The sequence below is a fragment of the Hemibagrus wyckioides genome, linkage group LG10, assembly GCF_019097595.1.
Source record: "Hemibagrus wyckioides isolate EC202008001 linkage group LG10, SWU_Hwy_1.0, whole genome shotgun sequence".
NCBI classification, from domain to species: Eukaryota; Metazoa; Chordata; class Actinopteri; order Siluriformes; family Bagridae; genus Hemibagrus; species Hemibagrus wyckioides.
The window spans coordinates 4,449,733-4,470,946 of record NC_080719.1 but is presented as its reverse complement, the minus strand read 5'-3'; the positions used below and the strand labels follow the sequence as shown (position 1 = coordinate 4,470,946).

Sequence of the window (21,214 nt, the reverse complement as noted above, 5' to 3'; positions counted from 1 at the left end):
GTTTGCTCGATAAGCTACACATCTGCTCCTGGACCAACACACGACTTACTCTGTGTATTATTGAGTCCAGAGACTCGAACAAAAAGCCTACAAATTTGCCTGGAAATTGGTCTAAAATAAATTCAAATATACAGGCTTCAAAAAAGAACTGCCCTCAAAACTATGTAGTTAAACAAACAAACAAACAAACAAACAGGCAGACAGACAATCAAACAACTCACCAACTAACCAAACAAACAAAACAAACAAACAAAATACAAACAGACAGACAGAGAAACACCCAACTAACTAACAAAACAAACAAAACAAACAACCAAACAAAAAACAGACAGAGACAGGAAAACAACCAAACAGCCAACTAACCAAACTAACAAATAAACAAATAAGAAAAATTAAGCAGTTGGTAACATGGCAAAAAATTGAGAAAGGAAAATAATTAAATATATAAAATATATAATATAATTATAATTATAATATATAAAATAATAAATTATGTAAAACAATGAATTATTAAATGATGAAATAATTTGTTACATGCCAAATAATTAATATATTAAATATTCAATATTAACATGTTAAATAATTTAAATGACTACAACTCCCAGCTTTATTAATTAGTAATTAAAAAAAATCCTAATAGAACGATCCTGTCTTCATTTGGTTTATAGTCGCCACTCACCCTGCCGTCTTCATCTGACACCACAGGAGCAGAGCGTCTTTAGCCGAGCGTTTCTCCTTATTGTCTTCTGTTACAACGCTGATGTCTTGGATCTGTTGCACACACATTACAATTTAACATAAAGGCTCAGAATATATATATATATATATATATGCATATTACTGAGATTAAAACAGAGGGCGATTATCTTTAGGAGACCTGGAAGCGGAGGATGATGGTCCAGATGAGGCCGAGCGTGAGGCGATGGTTGCCGTCGACGATGTCATGGGAGCCCATGTTCTCCAGATGGACGCGTTGCTCCTTGAGGAACTGCAGGGCTTTATCCACATTCTCCAGACAGTGGATTCGCATTCGGCCCTTTGTGGGTTTGGGCTGCAAATGACAAATGATTATTAATGATCTCTTGATTATTAAACAATTCCTAATGTCTCAAAGCTGAACGAAGGAGCTCATGGATGTTGGGGGGGAAAGGGGATTAAAAAAAGGAACCATTTTTTCCTGTTTCCGCAGAAAATCTGCTGACTGAAATTGAAACTGGAGACTCCTTCCATAAATAAACATCGCCTTACTACAAATTCCTCATCATAAATGAGTTTATTATTAGTTTCACATCCATACAGTCCCAGTGAGGATGTTACTATAGAAATGCCTTCTGACCAATCAGAATTCAAAATTCAACAGCACTATGGTGTAACTCTTGACACAACGCAAACCTAAAGCAGCAAACCGCCATCAGAAGTACTACGCAGCAGACACTATTTTTATTGGTCCAGTATCTGATCTGGTTTTGGCTGATATTCTGAAATCAGTATTTTATCACAAAAGTGTGACGAACACATTACAATTTATTATCCATTCTGCCCAAGAGAAATATTTAAAATGGTACTTATGTAAGAGGTCTGTCCAAGATCACTACTAAGCAGATATGTGTGTTTATCCATGAGATCATGAACCACTTGTGTTACATTCTGGAAGTGAAGTGTAGCTTTGAAACACTGGTATATTTTTATTTGTAGAACATTTGGACAAATGGTTTCTCGGATCTCCAGAAATCGTTACACAAAAGTTAAGAATATCATCCAGACAACTGACAAATGAAAGGAAAAACAATTAGAGTGGATAATGATGGTGCTGGCCACCAGGGCAGCTTTGGTAAAGATTCTACACATCTCTGAAGCTTCACTGGAGCGAAGATCAAAGTTCTTCCAAAAGATAATTTCATTAGGTGTATTAGAGACAAAGGTAAAGAGTTCTGTCTAATACATTGCTCCATCTCTTCATCCTCATCCTCATCATCATTATATCACTCAGTGAGCTTTTGCAGTAAATAGTGCAGTCTAATACATCACTCCAAAATCTCATCATCATCATCAACCTCCTCCTCCTTATCATCATCCTCATCCTTATCATCCTCATCATCATCCTCCTCATCGTCATCATCATCATCACTCAGTGAGCTTTTGTAGTAAATATTGCTGTCTAATACATTGGTCAAACATCTCATCATCATCATCATAATTATCCTCATTATCCTCATCCTTATCATCATCATCATCAACCTCCTCCCCCTCCTCATAATCCTCATCCTTAACATCCTCATCCTCCTCCTCCTCCTCCTCATCATCATCATCATCATATCACTCAGTGAGCTTTTGTGTTAAAGAGTGCTGTCTAATACATCGTTCCAAAGTCTCATCATCATCATCATCATCATCATCATCATCATCATCAACCTCCTCCTCCTTATCATCATCCTCATCCTTATCATCCTCATCATCATCATCCTCCTCCTCCTCCTCCTCCTCATCATCATCATCATATCACTCAGTGAGCTTTTGTGTTAGAGTGCTGTCTAATACATCGTTCCAAAGTCTCATCATCATCATCATCATCATCATCATTATCATCAACCTCCTCCTCCTTATCATCATCCTCATCCTTATCATCCTCATCATCATCATCATCCTCCTCCTCCTCCTCCTCCTCCTCATCATCATCATCATCATATCACTCAGTGAGCTTTTGTGGTAAAGAGTGCTGTCTAATGCATCGTTCCAAAGTCTCATCATCATCATCATCATCAACCTCCTCCTCCTCATCATCATCCTCATCCTTATCATCCTCATCATCATCATCATCATCATCCTCCTCCTCATCATCATCATCATTACTCAGTGAGCTTTTGTAGTAAATAGTGCTGTCTAATACATTGGTCAAAAATCTCATCATCATCATCATCATAATTATCCTCATTATCCTCATCCTTATCATCATCATCATCAACCTCCTCCCCCTCCTCATAATCCTCATCCTTAACATCCTCATCCTCCTCCTCCTCCTTATCATCATCCGCATCATCTTCATCATCATCATATCACTCAGTGAGCTTTTGTGGTAAAGAGTGCTGTCTAATACATCGTTCCAAAGTCTCATTATCATCATCATCCTTATTCTTCTCCTCCTTCTCATTATCATCATCTTCGTCATCATCATCATATCACTCAGTGAACTTTTGTGGTAAAGAGTGTAGTCTAATACATCATTCCAAAATCTCTTCATCATCATCATCATCATCATCATCATCATCATCATCACTCAGTAAGCTTTTGTGGTAAAGAGTGCTGTCTAATATGTCAATCCCAAATATCATCCTCATCCTCATCATCCTTATCATCATCATCCTCATCATCCTCATGATCCTCATTACTCAGTGAACTTTTGTGGTAAAGAGTGCTGTCTAATACATCACTCCAAAATCTAATCATCATCATCATCATCATCATCATCCTTGTCATCATATCAATCAGTGAGCTTTTGTGGTAAAGAGTGCTGTCTAATACATCCTTCCTAAAATCTCTTCATCATCAGCATCATCATCCTCATACTCATCGTCATATCACTCAGTGAGCTTTTGTGGCGAAGAGTGCTGTCTAATACATCGTCCCAAAATCTCTTCATCATCATCATCACCATCATCATCATCACACTCAGTGAGCTTTTGTGGCGAAGAGTGCTGTCTAATACATCGTTCCAAAATCTCTTCAGCATCATCGTCATCATCATCATCATCATATCACTCAGTGAGCTTTTGTGTGCTACGAGTGGGGACGTCTAAGTGACCACGCCCACCAGGAGAGAAAGATGATGAACTTTTTTGCAGTAATGAACGAAAGTATCTCTTAAGAACCTCCCCCCAAAAACCAGAACCAGTGTTTTTCTCCCTTTAATTTGTCACCTGTTTGTTATGAATCGAAAGAACACTAGCAATGCTTCAAGTGAAACAGAGTTCAAGTTCTGTACTGCTATAAAAATCTGTCTTTAGTTACATTAGCTTTGTTTTAAAAGCCAAACTAAAGTCCCCAGATGACACATTTCAGTCCAGACACAGGTGCAGTGCTGACAGAGCTGTACAGGCTAACATGACAGGCTGCAGTATCCCACTCCGACTCCTTTCCTGCGGGAACGTGGGACTGGAGCTCGAGTTAATGATGTACCGTGGCCTTCAGGACAGACTGGGCTCTATTCTGTTTCTATTCTGACACGCACGACGGACAAGAGCGGCTCTCACAGGAAAAGCAAAGTGTCAATGCGCAAGATAGATTGAGACACTTTCGGATGGAATGTCCTGCTCTAAGTAGGGATTATAAACGTGTCCTTTGTGAAACATGAGGTTTTTTCCCCCACTCCACTCTGTCTCTGTTGTTAGATTTATCGTGTAAGAATTCGGGGAAATGTCGAATGCGCCGTTTCTCGGAGATAAAAAAAAAACAAAAACGCTTGGGTTTCTAACCCGGAGTGTGAGTGAATGAGTAACTGGGTGGCGTCAGAGGCGTGTGCACTGGGATATGATGGACGAGGAGACTTTGTACTGAGGCGTGGTCGCTGCGTCGAGAGAGAGAGAGAGAGAGAGAGAGAGACGGGAATGAAGTAATGGAGGCTGGATGTGGGGGATGGTGTGGAGGGCGAAGTGGTGGTAGATGCTACGAGTCCCTTGAGGACAGAACCTGACGGGTATTTCAGCTAGCACGTGATCGGCAAAGAGAGAGTTGGCGGCAATCTGCTAGAATGCTAGACAGAATGCTAGTCTGCGTCCCTGCGTTAGAGGCGTGGGTGGTATCTTCCTTGCGTGCGCTGAGTGTGTAAGGAGACCTCATGCAGACAAACACAGACAGTCTCACACACACAAACACACACACACACACACACACTCATGCACACACACTGCAGTGGCATTATGTCTCTTTGAAATACACATGGCTTACATACACACACACACACACACACACACACAGCACGCCTTCTCCACGATGACATCAGCATTTTTCAGTGGAGTCACTAAACACAACAGACAACAACCTTACATTACAGATAAATACAATGGGGAGTGCTTGCTAAAATGATGATGAGTGACATTTATAGGAGGAGGGACTAAATCTAAGCAAAATCCTTATATCACTCGGCAGCCATCTTGGAAATGCCCCAGAAAATTATATCCAGTGGATCACCAGGCTCATGTATATCTCAGATTCCAAAATTAGTAGCTGATGTTAGTTTAAGGTTTAAGGTTGTATCGGTTACTGTAATCTTCTTGGGGTTTTATAGAGAACCTTGAGGTTCTGTACTTGGCCAATTGTATATTTTCTTTAAAAAAAAAAATAAAAAAAAATAAAACAAATATTAAATAAAAAATAAAATAAAATTAAATTAAAATATAATGCATAAAAATAAATTAAAAAAAATTCCAAAAAAGTTCTGTGTGAAAATTGCAGAAAAAATTGGTTCTATGTAGAATGTAAAATGCTGGGGTTCTGTACTTGGCCAGTAGAATCATCTCCAAAAAACTGTTTTATATAAAAATCAAAAAGGTAACTGTAATGTATCATGCTTCACAGTGAATCGATATTTTCCTTAAAACAAATATTTTAATGAAATTAAATTGTTCTATATAGGATTATGGGGTTTTCTACTCTAAAAAAAAGGTTCTATTTATAACCCTAGGACAGCAATGAAAACTTTATATTAAAGCGGTTCTATAATTCAAACAATTGTGTAAAGTCAAATGGGTGTCATTACTTTCAGAGTTTTATCTCAGTGTAGATGATGCTGCGAGATGTTTTGAAATTAGTTGTGTTTCAGAAAAGATATAGAATAGTTGATTCAATTCGTGAAAAAGTGAAATGATGAAACACTTCAGTAAGAGGGAGGAGTTTCACTCTGGTCAATACTACTGACTATTTACTCATAACACACTACAGTTTACTCATAACATCTACAAAGTACCATCTAATTTGGACAAACCTCAATGATCCCTTCAAAATTTTCTCTTTAGCAGCTTGAGGTTCTGTACAGTGTATGGAGCAAGTGTTTCAGGTTTTATATAAAACCATTCCATTAAAGAGTCCAGAGTGAAGGCTGTATGTCATCTGGAGTTCTACTTTCTACATACACTAAGACTAGAGCACTAATTCCAGGACTGAGACCATTACTACAGAGGGTAATATAGAGTGGAACCTCAGCATACGAATGCCCTCCCTTATGAATTTTCACCTGAAGAATTGAAATTTGCATCGGCATACAGAGCACTTTCGGCACATGAACCGGACTGAACGCCAGCTAATTTGCTCATACGTCCAGGAGCCGTTTAAAATTTGTTTGCGTCAGTGGAAAGCCAAGTGAAGCCAAACGAATTTTACAAAAAAAATTTCAGTCAGTGAAAGCTGATTCGAGTCAACCCACGATACTAACGTTGCCTTCAGCATGCGTTCAAATGCTAGGTCATTTTTCGTGCGTCTTTTTCTGTAGACCGATTGTGTGGTGTGGGCATTCTGTTCTATTTTTAGCCCAAGCTTGGTGGCACGACTTCCTGTGAGGAGCCTTGACACAGAATGCTTGGCTTGGGTCAGTTCTTTGTAAGCAGCCGTACAGTTTACATACGCTTCGTATTGGTCATAATTTTGGGTGGATTATCTGCATTTACATTATTTCTTATGGAAAAATTTGTTTTGTTTTGGTTTGTTATTATATAAAAAATTATAGGATTTAATAGTTAAGCAAATGGACGAAGATTCTGTGAGACTATTTAGCTAGCTAAGCCCAGAAAAATGGGAAAAAACCCATCACAACTTCATAACTTTCTACAAAGCAGCACAACTAAACCTATTATTCAGAGATTAGTTTATTCTCTTATTCAAAATATCCATCCATCCATCCTCTACACCACTTATCCTACTGAGGTTCTCAAGGAACCTGGAGCATATCTCAAGAGACTCAGGACACAAGGCAGGTAAAGAGCACCCTGAGGAAACCCCCGAGGCACAAGGAGAACATGCGAACTCCACACACACATGACGGAGAGGGGACTTGAGCTCCTACCCTGGAGGTTTTAGGCAAACATGCTTCATTCAAATGATCCATGAATTTTTTTACTAAGATCAGAACCACACAATTCATGTGTACATTCATTCAGCAAGTAAGCAAGATGCAAACAGGGGGAAAAACCTTTACAGGTAAATTATGAAGGAGAAATGGAGAAATCGCCAGGGTCAATGTCTTCTTAAGTAGTGAAAATCTTTTAAGTCTTTCTCTGTCTTTGCCATTCATGGACACTAAGATTGAGATATCTGTCGAAGGCCGAGTTGGAGGAGAAGCTTATAAATACACGTTACTGCATCAGATCAAGAAGACTGAAGAAATCTGCGCTTGTTTCCTAACATCAGATGGTTTTCAATCCACTAAAGCTGTCTCACTTCTACACAGAACTTCTACACACTAACACTCATTCTGAGTGACATATCTACAGATGACTCTTGTTTCTGTTCTGTCCTGAAAAACTGGACGCTAAAGCAGTTTGAAATGAATCGTAGCAAATCGTAGTAAAAGTCAGTCACTGTGAGCAGCTCACTGTTGGTTCTTCAGTCTCTTTGAAACTCGAGTACACCGAGCTGTAGAGTTAGGAAGTGCAGCGATGTAAACGAGCCCATTACAGGTGAATGAACCTGCTGTACGCTGAGATTGAATGTCAGCACTACAAATCCATGACAGCGCTACGGAAGGATGTTATGTAGGTGCTTTCCCAGAGTCGGTAAACCGATCCGGGCCTCAAGGGTGAAGCGACGACTCGCTCGGCTGAACCTCTTCCTGTTCAGCATTAATTGCTTTCTTCTTTTACAGCCATCCAATCTGTGATTAATTAGAGTTGAAGATGAAAAATGTTCATTAAAGACCTTTTGTTTCTGTGTACTGCTCGAATTGGACAAATTGTGGGGGAAAAAAACCCAACACAAAATTACATTAATCTTTATTTTTAAAATAATTAAACGTATATCTAATAAAAACTGATGAAGATTTTTGTAAGTAGAAAATTATTTAATATTTAATGGAAGGACCATACAGTTGCGTACAGTCTGTAGACATAAAATGCAACTATTAATGGATAAAAATATCACGTCAGTCTTTAAATAATTAAAAATAACTCTTATTAGTTTGCTGTGGTTTAAAAATAAATATTATAGTAAGTTCTTCCCACCAGGCTGCACTACTAACATCTGTTACAACAGGCGTATTTTATTATTTTATTTAGTTTTTAGCCAACGCTCAACAATTAAAAACAAAAGAAAAAAATGCCTACAAAGGAATGAATTGCTTTAATTAATAAGGAATCATGCTTTAATTATAAATTATGCTTTAAGAAACTGAGTAATACATATCTATAAACTACACAATTTTTTATTTTTTTTAGATTAAAAACAACTGAGGAAGGAAGCCGTAAAAACATGATCTGGCTATATTTAAGCTCTAGCAGCGAGCCTGTCAGATGTAGCCTTGAGTTTGTGGATACTGTGTTTCCTTTGCTGTTTGCCTGAGAGAGCAGATATCTAATCAGGAACCTTGAGGACGATAGGGAGAGTATGTGTGAACGCCGTATGATACAGTTGCACACAGTTGTGCAGCACTCACGTCTGCTATTACTCAACATCTGACTCATATGAGGCTCTTGTATTTAACTCAGAGGGGAAAATAGCGCTTAGGTTAAACGAGGTGGTGTGATAAAGATGAGTTCATCCTCATACCGTCACTGAAGTTTCATTTCAACTGTTGCTTGGGATGAACGATGGCTAATATGATTCATGTTTACTAAAAAGTACTAAATGTTAACAGTAGTATTAGCAATAAAGATATTTTTAGTTTAGGATAGTAGGTGTTACACAATATGTAAGTAAGTTACCAGAATATTAACACTAGTATGGATGGAGGACATTGTGTTTGTTTCACACTTCGCCTCCATCCTGCATCTGTGGAATCTCCCTGTGTTTCGGGGTTTTTGTTCTAGTACTCTGGTTTCCTCCCCCAGACACACACTGCAGACTGATTGGAATCTAAATCTTCTAGAGTGTGTGTGATGGGATTGGCAGCCATCTTTCAAAACCTGCTTATTTTCTTCATGCTATTTTATAAATGTGAATGAACCTCAAACTGTAACGTGATTATTTACTAACTTCCTACCTTTTTATCTGTCTTTTTCATACTACTTATCGACAGTCAGTTTTCTAGTTCTATTAAGCTGAAGGAAGAACCAGAAGGAGTTAACAGGCCTTCAGATTAACGAGACTGTGAGCTTTGCTTTGTGTCCACTTTCAAGGCCGACTGCTAATAAGAGATAATGCGAAATCTATGATGGAGAAATTCTGTGCTAACCATGTCGGAGTGCTGACACCGGGAACGTCGTCGTTTAAAGGCTAAATAAATGTGTCTTAATGGAAAACTTCAGCATATTATTCATTTTTAAATATGTTTACGTGAAGAGCTAGTCATTCCGGTATTCCGAGAAAATTAACTCCAGAAAATTTTCTTTACTAGATATGAAATGTTGTGGTTCAAATGCAGTAGACTTTCCTATTCAGACATGGGAAAGGTTTCAGGACAGATGAGTCAGGCTGTTTATAGCTGCTATTAAAAGAACAGGTAACAGGAACTAACTCATTTCACAGATGTTCCATAGCATTAAATGTAACAATAAATGGATAAAGGTGTGATTTGTCATCGTCACTGCTATAACTACAGTGGAACCTAGGCTTACGAATTTAATATGCTCTGGAGGCGAGTTCTTAAGGTGAAAATTTCTATTGCGAGACGAATTTTCCCATAAGAAATAATGTAAATGTAGATAATCCGTTCCAGCCAACCACAAATATGACCAATACGAAGCGTATGTAAACTGTATGGCTGCTTACAAAGAACTGACCCAAGCCAAGCATTCCATGTCAAGGCTCCTCACAGGAAGTCCTGCCACCAAGCTTGGGCTAAAAATAGAACAGACCACCCACGCCAGCAATCTGTCAACAAAGAAACGGCCGAAAAATCAACTAGCTTTTGAACGCATGGCGAAGGAAACGCTGGTATCGTGGGTTGAGTCTTTTGAAACAGATTTTGCTGACTGGAAAAAATTCGTAAAATTCATAAACTCTCTTTGGTTGTCTTCGCTTGGCTTTCCACTGACGCTAACAAGTTTTGAACGGGTCCTGGACGTACATGCGCCGGTGTTCGATTCAGTTCGTTTGTATGCTGAAAATGCTACGTATGCTGATGCAAATTTCTTCCAAATTTCAATTCTGAAGGTGAAAATTCTTAAAAAAAAAAGAAAAGGGTATTCATATGCCGAGGTTTCACTGTACTGTGTAATACATAAATTTTCCGACAAAGTGTTTTATTCCTTATATAATGCGGTTTGAATTTGATTTATACCGCAGTTCAATGAAATTGTGTATTAAATTGTTAAACTTGAGGCTATAATCTAGCCTTAATTGTTCGAATCATTAGTCATATAGCTCTAATACAAAGCTAAACAAGATTGACTACATAAGAGGAAGGAAAGAAGTGTCTTTAAGACCAAGCTATAAGCCTTTGGTTCTGGATTCAAGGTAGACCTGAGGATACCAAAACCTGCTTGAACAAAACTGGCTCACTTCCTTGATGACTATTCCAGCTACTCTATGTGTGCCTGAAGGCAGGATATTATACTGTGTGTAATCAGATGACGCATATACTTAATCATCTGGGATGAAAGTGAAGGCACTGAAGTTACCGATTATTTGGAAGCCCAGAGTTTATCTTGCTGAGAGCGAACGTCAGCAAGTGTCAAAAACTGAACAAATCACAACTGGATCCAAAGTATATCATAACTTTCATTCGCACTGGAGCTTTGGTTTAACCCTTTTTTGTTTTACCGGTACACTGGCGTTCGATTTCGCTGGCGCAATGGAAATAGACTTAACGGGACATTTTCGATCAGTAGAAACAGATGAATGATTTTGTTTGCCACGAGTCAGGACTCAGTTGGCTTTCAGTGTGTTTTAGACGTGTGTTTTTCCCTCTGTTGGATAACCTTACACAGAATTTCAGTGGCTGAAGATCAAATTTGAGCTGCTTCTTAGATAAATAAGCACTTGGAGCATCTCAGACAGCAGAAATGGGTTTGATATCAACATTTACTTTGAAGATACAATCATTTGTGTGGAAAAAATAAGCATTTTTGTTTCTTTTGAACTTTTCTATGAATATATTGCCCCTAGTAGGCTAGGGAAAACAGATATAAAACACTACAAATTCTTAAAGTCCTGAGTGCCTACTTTTATATGAGCTTCATATTAAGCACCACTGTGGAGTGGAACATGATAAAGACATTCAATGCTCAACATGAACACAACAAAACAGGAGCAAACTCCATTTTTGCCCTCTAGGGGAAAAGAGTTAAATCCATCAGTGATTTTGGTATTAGCTAGTGTAAGCATGTGTGGTCGTGTTTCTGGAAGTTGATGTCACGGGCAAACTCACCAGCTTCTCTCCAGACAGCACCTCCAGGAGCTTGATGAGCATGCGTCCATCCCGCAGATCCATGTACAGGTCTGTGATGCGGCAGGAGACCCGTGCCAGGTGGGAGTTCACCCATTTCGTGAAGGTCTTCTTCTGTACCGCTTCACGTTCATCTACGGGATGGGAAAAAAAGACAACGTTAGAAAGAGAAGTCTGGTGTTTGTCATCTTGTAAATCATTTGAAATGGATGAACTGGCCGGTTTTTGTTCCAATCACTGCTTAGCAACTGTTGCCATCCAACATTTCTAACTAGCACATGTTGTTATTTCACAACGGTCATGGATTCGCTCTCGTTCCATGTGCTTTTGTTTTGGTCTCTATTTTGGTGCTGTCTCTGTCTACCTAAGTTATTGGTTTCTTCCCTGATTGTATTCACCTGTTTTGTTTTGATTTGAATTAGCCGCTGATTCGTTTCTTTATTATACTCAGATGTTTGTCCTGTCATAAAGTATCATGGTGCTTTTACTATCGTTATATCCCTCCTGAGTTTTCAGAGCTTTCCCTCTCTATGTACTTTTCTATACGTACGTATGATTTTGAAACTTCTTAAGTTAGTAATACAAGCATTTTGTCCATGCTAAAGGTTGGCTAGTTTGGTTACCTTAAAAATACATTGGAATAAAGCTAGTGTTATACAGATTTGTCAGCTCATATTTATTACCGTTTGTACCACATTAGCGTTCACATATCTTTCGCGTAAGCTAGCTCAAAAGCTCAAAGCACCATCACTGGACCTCATTAGTACTTTATGTTGAAATATTGAAAAAATAATTTACAGTGGAACCTCGGCATACAAATTTAATTCGATCTGAATTCATAAGGTGAAAATTTGTATCGCAAAACAAATTTTTTTTTTTTTTTTTTGTCGTGCCACCAAGCTTGGGCTAAAAATAGAACAGACCACCCAAGCCATCAATCTGTCAACAGCTCCTGAACGTACGCGCGACTTAGCTGGTGTTCAGTTTGGGCTTGTTTGTATGTGGAAAGTGCTTAATATGCTGATGCCAATGTCTTGCAAAATTTCAATTCTTAAGGTGAAAATTCGTAAGAGAGGGCATTCGCATGCTGAGGTTCCACTGTATGTGTAAACCTTCTAAACCCTACTGTTGTTTTCTACCTGAAACCTTTCCTGATCCCTAAACTGATCTATCACCTAGCCTACAATTTTCTGATGCCAGATAGCAACAATAACTAAACAAATACATATCCAAGCAAATTAACAAGCACTAAAGAAGAAACCAAAAATCCTTTTTTCCTATTAATTCCTTTGTAACTTTGCTTTAACTTCATGCTATTCTTAAGTTTTTAAAGGAGACTTCAAAGCACTTAGTCACTCTGGAAGAGGCGTCTACCAAATGCTATAAATATTAATGGCGGAGGAGGTCTGGCTTGTGATTGGTTTATTTCTATTTTAGGAAAAAAAAAACATATTTGCTGCAGAATTTTACCACAAAAAATGTTTGTGTATGTTGGTTTCAGCGGATGGCAGACCAACTAGAGAGTCCAGAGCCTGCTTTTTCCTTTAGCCTCACAAGACAAAGGTTTATGAATTCCAAAGTTCACTAGATAAAGTCGGTGTGAATGAAAAGTAACCACTACAAGAGACGGATGCCTGTGTTACGTCGTGGATCTTTTCCCATTCCTTGAATTAGCCTTTACACCAGTGAATGTTTGCTTGAGCTTCTGTATCCGCAAAGATAAGAGTCCTGGCTAAACCGTAAAGATCTGCACCCCTGTATTTAGGACTGTGTTTGGTCATTTTTTCTGTTGTTGACCCTTGGTCTGAGCTGTGGAGGTAACATTATGTCCAACCATCCAGATGTTAAATAAAATCAGTTTCTATTCCATCGACTCTGTTTTTCAATAAACAACATTTTCACCACCTTATATATCCGTCATATAAAACCACCGGACAGCTGTCCTCGCCACGCCTCTGACCTCACCATGCACATGCACACATTCAAACAAGAGCTTATTTATAATCCACCCAATTTTCCTGTTATTGCATTCCTCGTCCCTGAACAGACGTAAGCGTCTCGTTTGATTGTTCTCCCCCTTTAGATTCTTTCCTGACAAGACCCCCTGTGATCGAAAGAAGACAGGATGACTACAGCTCTCCTTGAACCCCCTCAGCAGTCCAAACAGTGACAGAATGAGAAACCGAACAGGGACAGGGGGACAGGGGTCATTGTAACCGACAGCCCGGCCCCAAACAATAGAAAATCAGCAAACACAGGAAGAGCACATCTGCCAGAGAGAGTGGACAGAGAGCACGGAGTCACACAGTCAGATGAGGGATGAGGATAAAATAAGCTTCTCTAAAAAAAAGAAGAAAAAAAAAGAAAATACAAAAATAACAATAATAATTAAACAGATTATTATTATTATTATTGTTGTTGTTGTTGTTGTTATTATTTAAAATTTATAATATATATACAGAATGGCTTTTTGTACTAAAATTATTATTATTATTATTATTATCATTATTATTATTATTATCATCATCTGTAAATTTTCTTCTTATTTCTTATGTTCTATTTTTCTAGTGTATTTACATTAGATAATAGTGTTTATATCATTATTATTTTAATCTGTTACAACATAAACATTACTATATAAATAAAATGATAACTACGAAATAATATACAACATTAAAATACTTCACATCAACTACACACAGAACTAAAGTAAAAACGATTGTAAAGAACTAAAATAATAATAATTATTATTATTATTATTAATCTTAGTTTAATAGTTTACATTTAATATCTATCCTTATTATTATTATTATTATTATTATTATTATTACTCAAATAATAATTACTAATACAATAATTAACTTTTCATTAAGGATATAGAAGACATTAGGCATCATCTAAAATTTTCTATGCGTTTTATTTAATACACACAATACACTAATATAGTTACGATACAACAATTTATTGTATTTACAATAATAATAATAATAATAATAATAATAATAATAATGGAATTATGTCATAATGCAGATGCAAAGAATTGGTCTTAACTAATAGTAATATTGGTGACTGACTTTCACACACATGCATCTGGAAGCAGTGAAGTGCATATAGAATGTGGAGTGATCGATATATGAGGGCCAGAAAAATGCTATAGGGAAGCTGTAAACTGAGACACACACACACACACAAACACACACACACAAGCTGCAGAATGCTGACCATGCGTCTCTCTTTTCCATGTCTATATGTTCCACATGTTCCAATGCCCTCCAGGAGGACCTGCATTAGAGAGTGTGCACCTCTATACTCTCTCTCTCTCTCTCTCTCTCTCTCTCTCTCTCTCAGAGTATAGCATCAAAGACACACCAGATCTCTCATCCTGCTCCTGCTAAGCTCAATAGCACTGACATCTACACTGAGTGTGTGAGAAGGGGTGGATGATGTGGCAGAAATGGAAATATCACTGCGCTTTTATAGACTAAACTGTCATTCAGCTTTTCCTGATATTTGATAACAAGATGCGGAATAGACAAAACAGCTAGTTAAAAGCCGGTTCAAGGATTAAACACCAGCTAATGCTAAAACCTTTGACATTAAAGTTGACATTTTTATATATCGAGCTCTGGAGGTACGTCTGACTCTAAGCGAAATTACTGGTTTATATAAAAACAATATCGTGTCTATCTATCGTTAACAGCTAAGTCAGGTATTTCTATGGTTGTTATTTAACCAAAAACCAGTAAGTCTAAGAAATCTGTGAAGTTTTCTGTAAGAATTACAGGTTTCCCGTTTTTCGGTTCCTTCTAATTATCTTCAAGAGAGATAAAAGAGAAGCTGGTTAGGGAGAAGGAGGTCAGGATGTTTTTAGCTACTATAATGTAAATGATAACTAACCTTCTGGACATTCCACAACATTTAGTGTAACTATAAATGGATAAAAATTACTTGTTCTTTGTTAATGTTGGCAAATTGTTGAATAAGAGGAACTAAACATTTGTACTGTTATCAATATCGCTTGACCACACCATCCCGTATCACCATAACAACAGTATCTCCTCATCACCCACCGTTCCTGTACCTTCCCTTCCCTTAGATCTCACTCTGTTCCCCAGTTTCAGTATAAAGGCTCTAAACTGAGGCTTTACTGTAAACCGATAACACCAGCGCTGATGCTTGTGGAGCCCCCATGGGATTGTGGGTAAGGGAACAATGCCGGCAGTGTTCCTTCCCTCAGCCCCCGTCCCCAACCCCGGGGAAGGCCACAGGAATGCGCCAGCATCTGGTCCTACCCTTAGGTAAACACATCCCTCTCTCTCTCCGACGCTCTACCATTAAAATCCGCCCCACTGAGCCGTTAGGACACTTTCACAATAAACACAGCTTTGTTCTTTTAAACTCCTCCCACATGGTAAATAGTGCTTTAAGTGCTTAAAATGCTATAGAAAGCAGAGTTTCTTAAGAAAAGTATGGAAAATGGAGTTTAATGAAGTTTGAGAGAATAACAAAAGCCTAAAGCTAATTCCATATACATTCCCATCACTTTGTCTACTAGTGATGAAAGTTTACACGCCCGTCATCTTCCCAACACTTTCTATTCAAGACTCTTTTATGGAAGATCGAAGTTCACTGAGATTTCCTTACTTCTTCCATTCCCGCAATCAGTCTCTGTGTTATTTAGCTGAGGCCCGTCCTGGTGTTTACACAACCTATTTTTAGCATTTTAGAGTGAAAGTGAAAGACGTCAAAAATCACTAGCAAGCCATTTGGGTTCTTGATAATGTTTAGGTCTAATCGATATCCACTGTTGGATCTCTGTTTATTATATATTTCCTGTATACATGTCTATTATCTGGTCAGACATGGTCCTTGGGGCAGTGGTGGTTCAAGTGGTTAAGGCTCTGGGTGTTTGCTTGGAGGATTGGGGTTCAAGCCCCAGCACCACCAAGCTCCAGTGTAGGGCAACTGAGCAAGGTCCTTAACCATCCCTTCTCTAGGGATGCTGCTCTTCAATCATCCCATCCCAGATTTTAAGAAAGCTCTGAGAGTGAGCAGTTAATTAGATTTAGCTTTCTGTGTGTAATTCAGTATCATTTCCCTGGTCCGTATACCTGTGATAAAACATTTCGTTAAGCAGTGTATGTACCTGAGTTTATCGCTATTAAATATCTTTGTGTAATTAATTAAATAAGACCCAGCGTTTTTCATCATGACAACCTTTCATTATTGTTTTGGGTCACCTTGTCCCCACTGTATTGACACTTTTGAGAACAAAAGGTAAGTCTCTAGGCAGATCGGACAGCGGCGTCTTAACATAGCTATAACGGTTACAAAGTTTATTGATTTATTGACTTTAACATCCACTAAACAAACCACACCCATACGCGGAAAACTCTCTGGATGTTCTTGGTGCTAAAAGAAGGAAGGCCATGCAAACTGAAATGCAAGGCAGAAAGAAGGAGGTGTGTGTGTGTGTGTGTGTGCAGGTCAGACTTCCTTTCTCTCTCTGATGTGTCCGCATCCTGTGGCGTGAGGCTCCGCAGAATGAAATTCCTCAGACGTCATGTGTGTTAAATACGTGACGGGGGCCACTGAGGTCACAGCACCATGTTTAAGGCGTCTCCTTTTCAATTTGTGTGTGTGTGTGTGTGTAAGTTGAAATACAGAAACATTTGGAACGTTTAGGACAAATGATTAAACAATTCCCATTTGTCTAATATTCTAGGCCAAATATGTACACGGTCGCTCGAGTCGCCAGATAGACTCAGGGTAGCTTTGTATATTTACCTTCCATATTAAACAAGGCAAGCCTGCCGCTCTCGCAGCGAGAAACACTGGCGCTCACTTCTCAAAGAATATAAATGAGGGAAGGATGACGTCGGAGTGGGAAGACTGCGGTCTTGTGAGGGATACGGCGCTGCGGGTCAGGTTCCAGGACTACATTGTGTCACTGCACGTTTCGTTCAGCTGCTATTCATTAGGCCGAAATTTGTTTGAAAAGGTTTTCCTCTAGGTTGAGCCGACATGCACAAAAGAGTAAGAGATATAAACGGTATTATACCTCTGTGCTGTTGAGCTTGATTCTGATTGGTTCAAAAGGTGTCGATTAGTTTTCTGTAACAGTCGCTCTGACCATAGTCCTGGCTGCAAGGCTCTCGTTCTACTACCTCATCATATGACCCGATCGGTCGGTTGGTGCTTCATGTCTGTTAAATATAGTGAGGTTTTCTGTAAGGAGATTTATTTAATGTTTGTGAAAGGAGTCTCCAGTGTCAGAACATGAGTTCTGCCTCACGTGAAATCCTTTAAGGTGGAGATTTTCCTTGAACATTCTGATTTTTCTTGGTAACAAGCTTACTTTTACTTTATTATTTCAAGCGAGTAAAATAACAGAGACTGGTTATAGTTCGTATAACGTAGGTGACAAGGGCAGCTTGTCCACAGCATTCCACAGGAAGAAGTATGTAGTTCTAGGAACATAATCAACGTCAGGGTGGTCACCATCCTGTTATTACAATTGTTTTGCTTGACCCAACAATCAATAAAGGTTGCACAATATATTGTTATTGCAATACTGGTGTCTATAATAGTGTCACCATCAGGGAAATTTGCCTGTGTGTTTCAGTATTATTGTTCTTTCAGCTGCTCCCTGTTCAGGGTCACCACAGCGGGTCATTCGGTCCTCATGTTTTGATTTTTGGCACAGGTTTCACGCCGGATGCCTTTCCTGATGCAACCCTTCCATTTTATCAACATGTAGCAATACAGTTGAGTACACTTGGAGCAGACAGAGGCTTAGAGAGGCTTGAATTTCACCCTTAGCTCCATTTTACCAAACCAAGCATGGATATGTTTGGTGTATTCTACCTGTGCATAGTCAGTTAAGTGGGAAGTTGTGCTCTAATGTGAATTTGGTGTGTCTGCTCAATGGCATTCCATATAAATAAAAATAACATATTAAGAAAGCAGAACACTTCAGAACATGCTCTTCATGCTCTGCTGCTCTGGAGAGATCAGTCAACATGATATTCTGCTCTGCTTGTTAAGGCAGCAAAAGCAAAATGAAACTTCTGCTCACTCAGGTTTCTCCACAAAGCAGCAAATGGAGCGCTGATTCCACCTGGCATCGCCGCTCGTTTTTCATTTTTGGATCTTTCTCACTTTCTCTCGCACACAAAGCTTGTTTCTACCTCACACTTTTTTCCTCACATGCTGGCTCACAGCCAAGGCTCAAACAGCTCCATTCTGTTTCTTTGAGTCACTTCCATCAGTGACACTTACAGCTCCATTCAACTGTTTCTCTATCCGAGGAGCAAAGGGTCAGACTGCACAGACAGGCCATGACACCCACCAAGTAAATCACGCTGGGCAAAAAGCTGGGAACTCAGCACACACGAAACACACTTTAGGCTCAGAGTCTTCAGCGTTTCAGCTTGTTCCTGCCAGCAGCCTAACAGACAGACACACAGTGAGCCATGCTGCTGAGGAGGGGGATTGGCAAAGCTACATTTGGAGGACAAATGCAGGGTTTCAGCATGGATCCTGGAAGATCCTCCACAGCGTGCTCTCAGAGGAAACATCTGAGGCATCTCCAGGAGGCTTCCTAAAGCCCTAGTCCACTAACAAGAACTGCTGATTTATTTATACTTGAAAACTAAAATATATGCAGTGGAAAGGGTGCTTGCTTTTTGTCTCTTGGGTTTGTACCATTTCTGCATGAAAACAAATTTATTTTTAAAATCAGCCAACATCCTAAAGATAAAGATCTTTAGAAGCTTTGTGTTTTGGGTTGAACTTAATAACAGAATATCCTTTTCTTCAAAGGTTGTCCTTTAAATTTCATATTTTTCCAGCCTTTCCAGTTATGCAGATGATGTGGAACCCAACTGAAGGTAAGCTAACCCTAACACTGAATCTTTTTCAGGAAAGCAAGCAGAATTCCTATAGAAAGAGATCCATTAGCCATCCAGAGAACCCTTGATGAATCCGTTGTTCTATTATATACTGTATATAAACACCGGGTCACTAACTTGTCTCAAATACTTTAACTCCCAAATCAGGATTTTTGCCAATTCCCATCCATTAGCGAGCTCTCCTGCTACGTCACAGGGAACTGAGCACTCATAGGAAAATGCTAACTGCACTCTTCCACATACACAAGCATACAGATGCAAAGAACTGTCACCTTGGTTGACAGGCCAGACATTAATGGCATGCTTTATGAATTTCATACCATGAGATGGATGTAGTGGACCCACCCATCATCTATCACTCCTGAGGGAGAAATATACTCAAAATTCAATTTTGTTATGAAGTTGTTATGGTTACACACATATCCAGGATCATCTAGATGTTCCCTTGTGTGAGCTGTAAGCTGTAGGCCAGCCGTGTGCCGTATGCTCTGTCTGGTTTGTCTCTACTTTCTGGCAACGGAAGTAGATATGGTCCATTTGTCTTGGCTGAAATATACTGTCCAGAGAGTCTGGGGAAAGTGTTAGCGAAGCTTAGGGTCACTTTTTAACTGTGTAGTAATATGAACAACACTAAGAAAAGGTTAACATGTTTATGTATGATTAAAACAAATCAGTATATCTTTCCAGAGAAGATCATTTTTTATGACTGGACAGAAAGTACCAATGCTCCAGAGTGATCGCAAACAGGCGAGTCACAGACGAAAGGTCACGTTGTCGTCTTTCAGTCTTTAAGTTTCCTGCTGTTAAGTGCTTTATGATTTGGGACAGGGCAAGCGCATGGTTTACTGATTACCAAGACAGAGTCATCCGTCCAGCTATTTTTCCAGCTCTTTCCTGTGTGGAAGATTTAGCACTGAAAGTCGACCGGACACGGTTCTTGTGCTTGCACAATTCTGATTCCCACTCTAAAGTGGCCTTCATGCTAATAAATAAATAAATAAATAAATAAATATATGTCCAACTAAACGCACAGATGTTTTATCTCAGAGGGACTTTGTACACTCTGACTCAGTTAAAATGAGTAGCGCTCCAGTTTAGCTGAAGGTATACATGAAGGTAAGAGAAAAAAAACCACGTCATGGACAAAGTTGTGTAAAAGCAAAATGTCAAAAAAAAAACCCCATGTCTGAGTGTGTCAGACAGTCTGGAGCACTCCAACTGATCAGTCCAGCTTGGCTGCATCATTACCATTGTACCATTATCATCTACTTATCTACTTGACAAGTAGGAATCAAATAATGATTTCCATTTAATTTCACTTTCTGACACATTAAATGAAGCTTTTGGGTTTAATGACTACCAGAAATTCTTTCAGTGCTGCTACCATTTCATCACTCACTGACAACAAAAGAACAGTAGCACTAAAAAAAGTAGCTCTTTTGTTTCTTTCCTGTGTCTCATTGAATTGGAAGATGTTCAAAAGTAAAGCCGTATATACCACAAATGGAAAAATATGCTCAAATATGCCATTGGTATCATAAGCCACAAGCGCTAAAGGCAGGCTGAACAAAAACAACCGCTCCCACCTTCCTCGACTTGCCATTGTTGTGCATGACGGCCCATTCAGACTACCCTTTTATTGACTGGTGCTTTAGGGAGGAGGGGAAGATATTCCAACGTAGTCTTGGAATATTTGTCGTACATGAAGGTCGTACATACAGGAAGGAGATTTAATTCTCTTTCTGTCTTGCCTTTGTTTTATTAATCCAGTCTG

At 39.0% G+C, this 21,214-nt stretch overlaps 1 protein-coding gene across 2 annotated transcripts in view; it reads right to left on the bottom strand.

Moving 5' to 3' along the window:
* Positions 1-21,214, bottom strand: part of sptbn1 (spectrin, beta, non-erythrocytic 1) — an 84,212-nt gene that overhangs the window by 25,468 nt on the left and 37,530 nt on the right. For both annotated transcript variants that reach the window (XM_058401162.1, XM_058401164.1), the window contains 3 exons: positions 11,510-11,661; positions 878-1,051; positions 680-771 (listed from right to left, as the gene is read on the bottom strand). In XM_058401162.1, the coding sequence (XP_058257145.1) occupies positions 680-771; positions 878-1,051; positions 11,510-11,661 (418 nt within the window). The remainder of the gene's footprint in view (positions 1-679; positions 772-877; positions 1,052-11,509; positions 11,662-21,214) is intronic.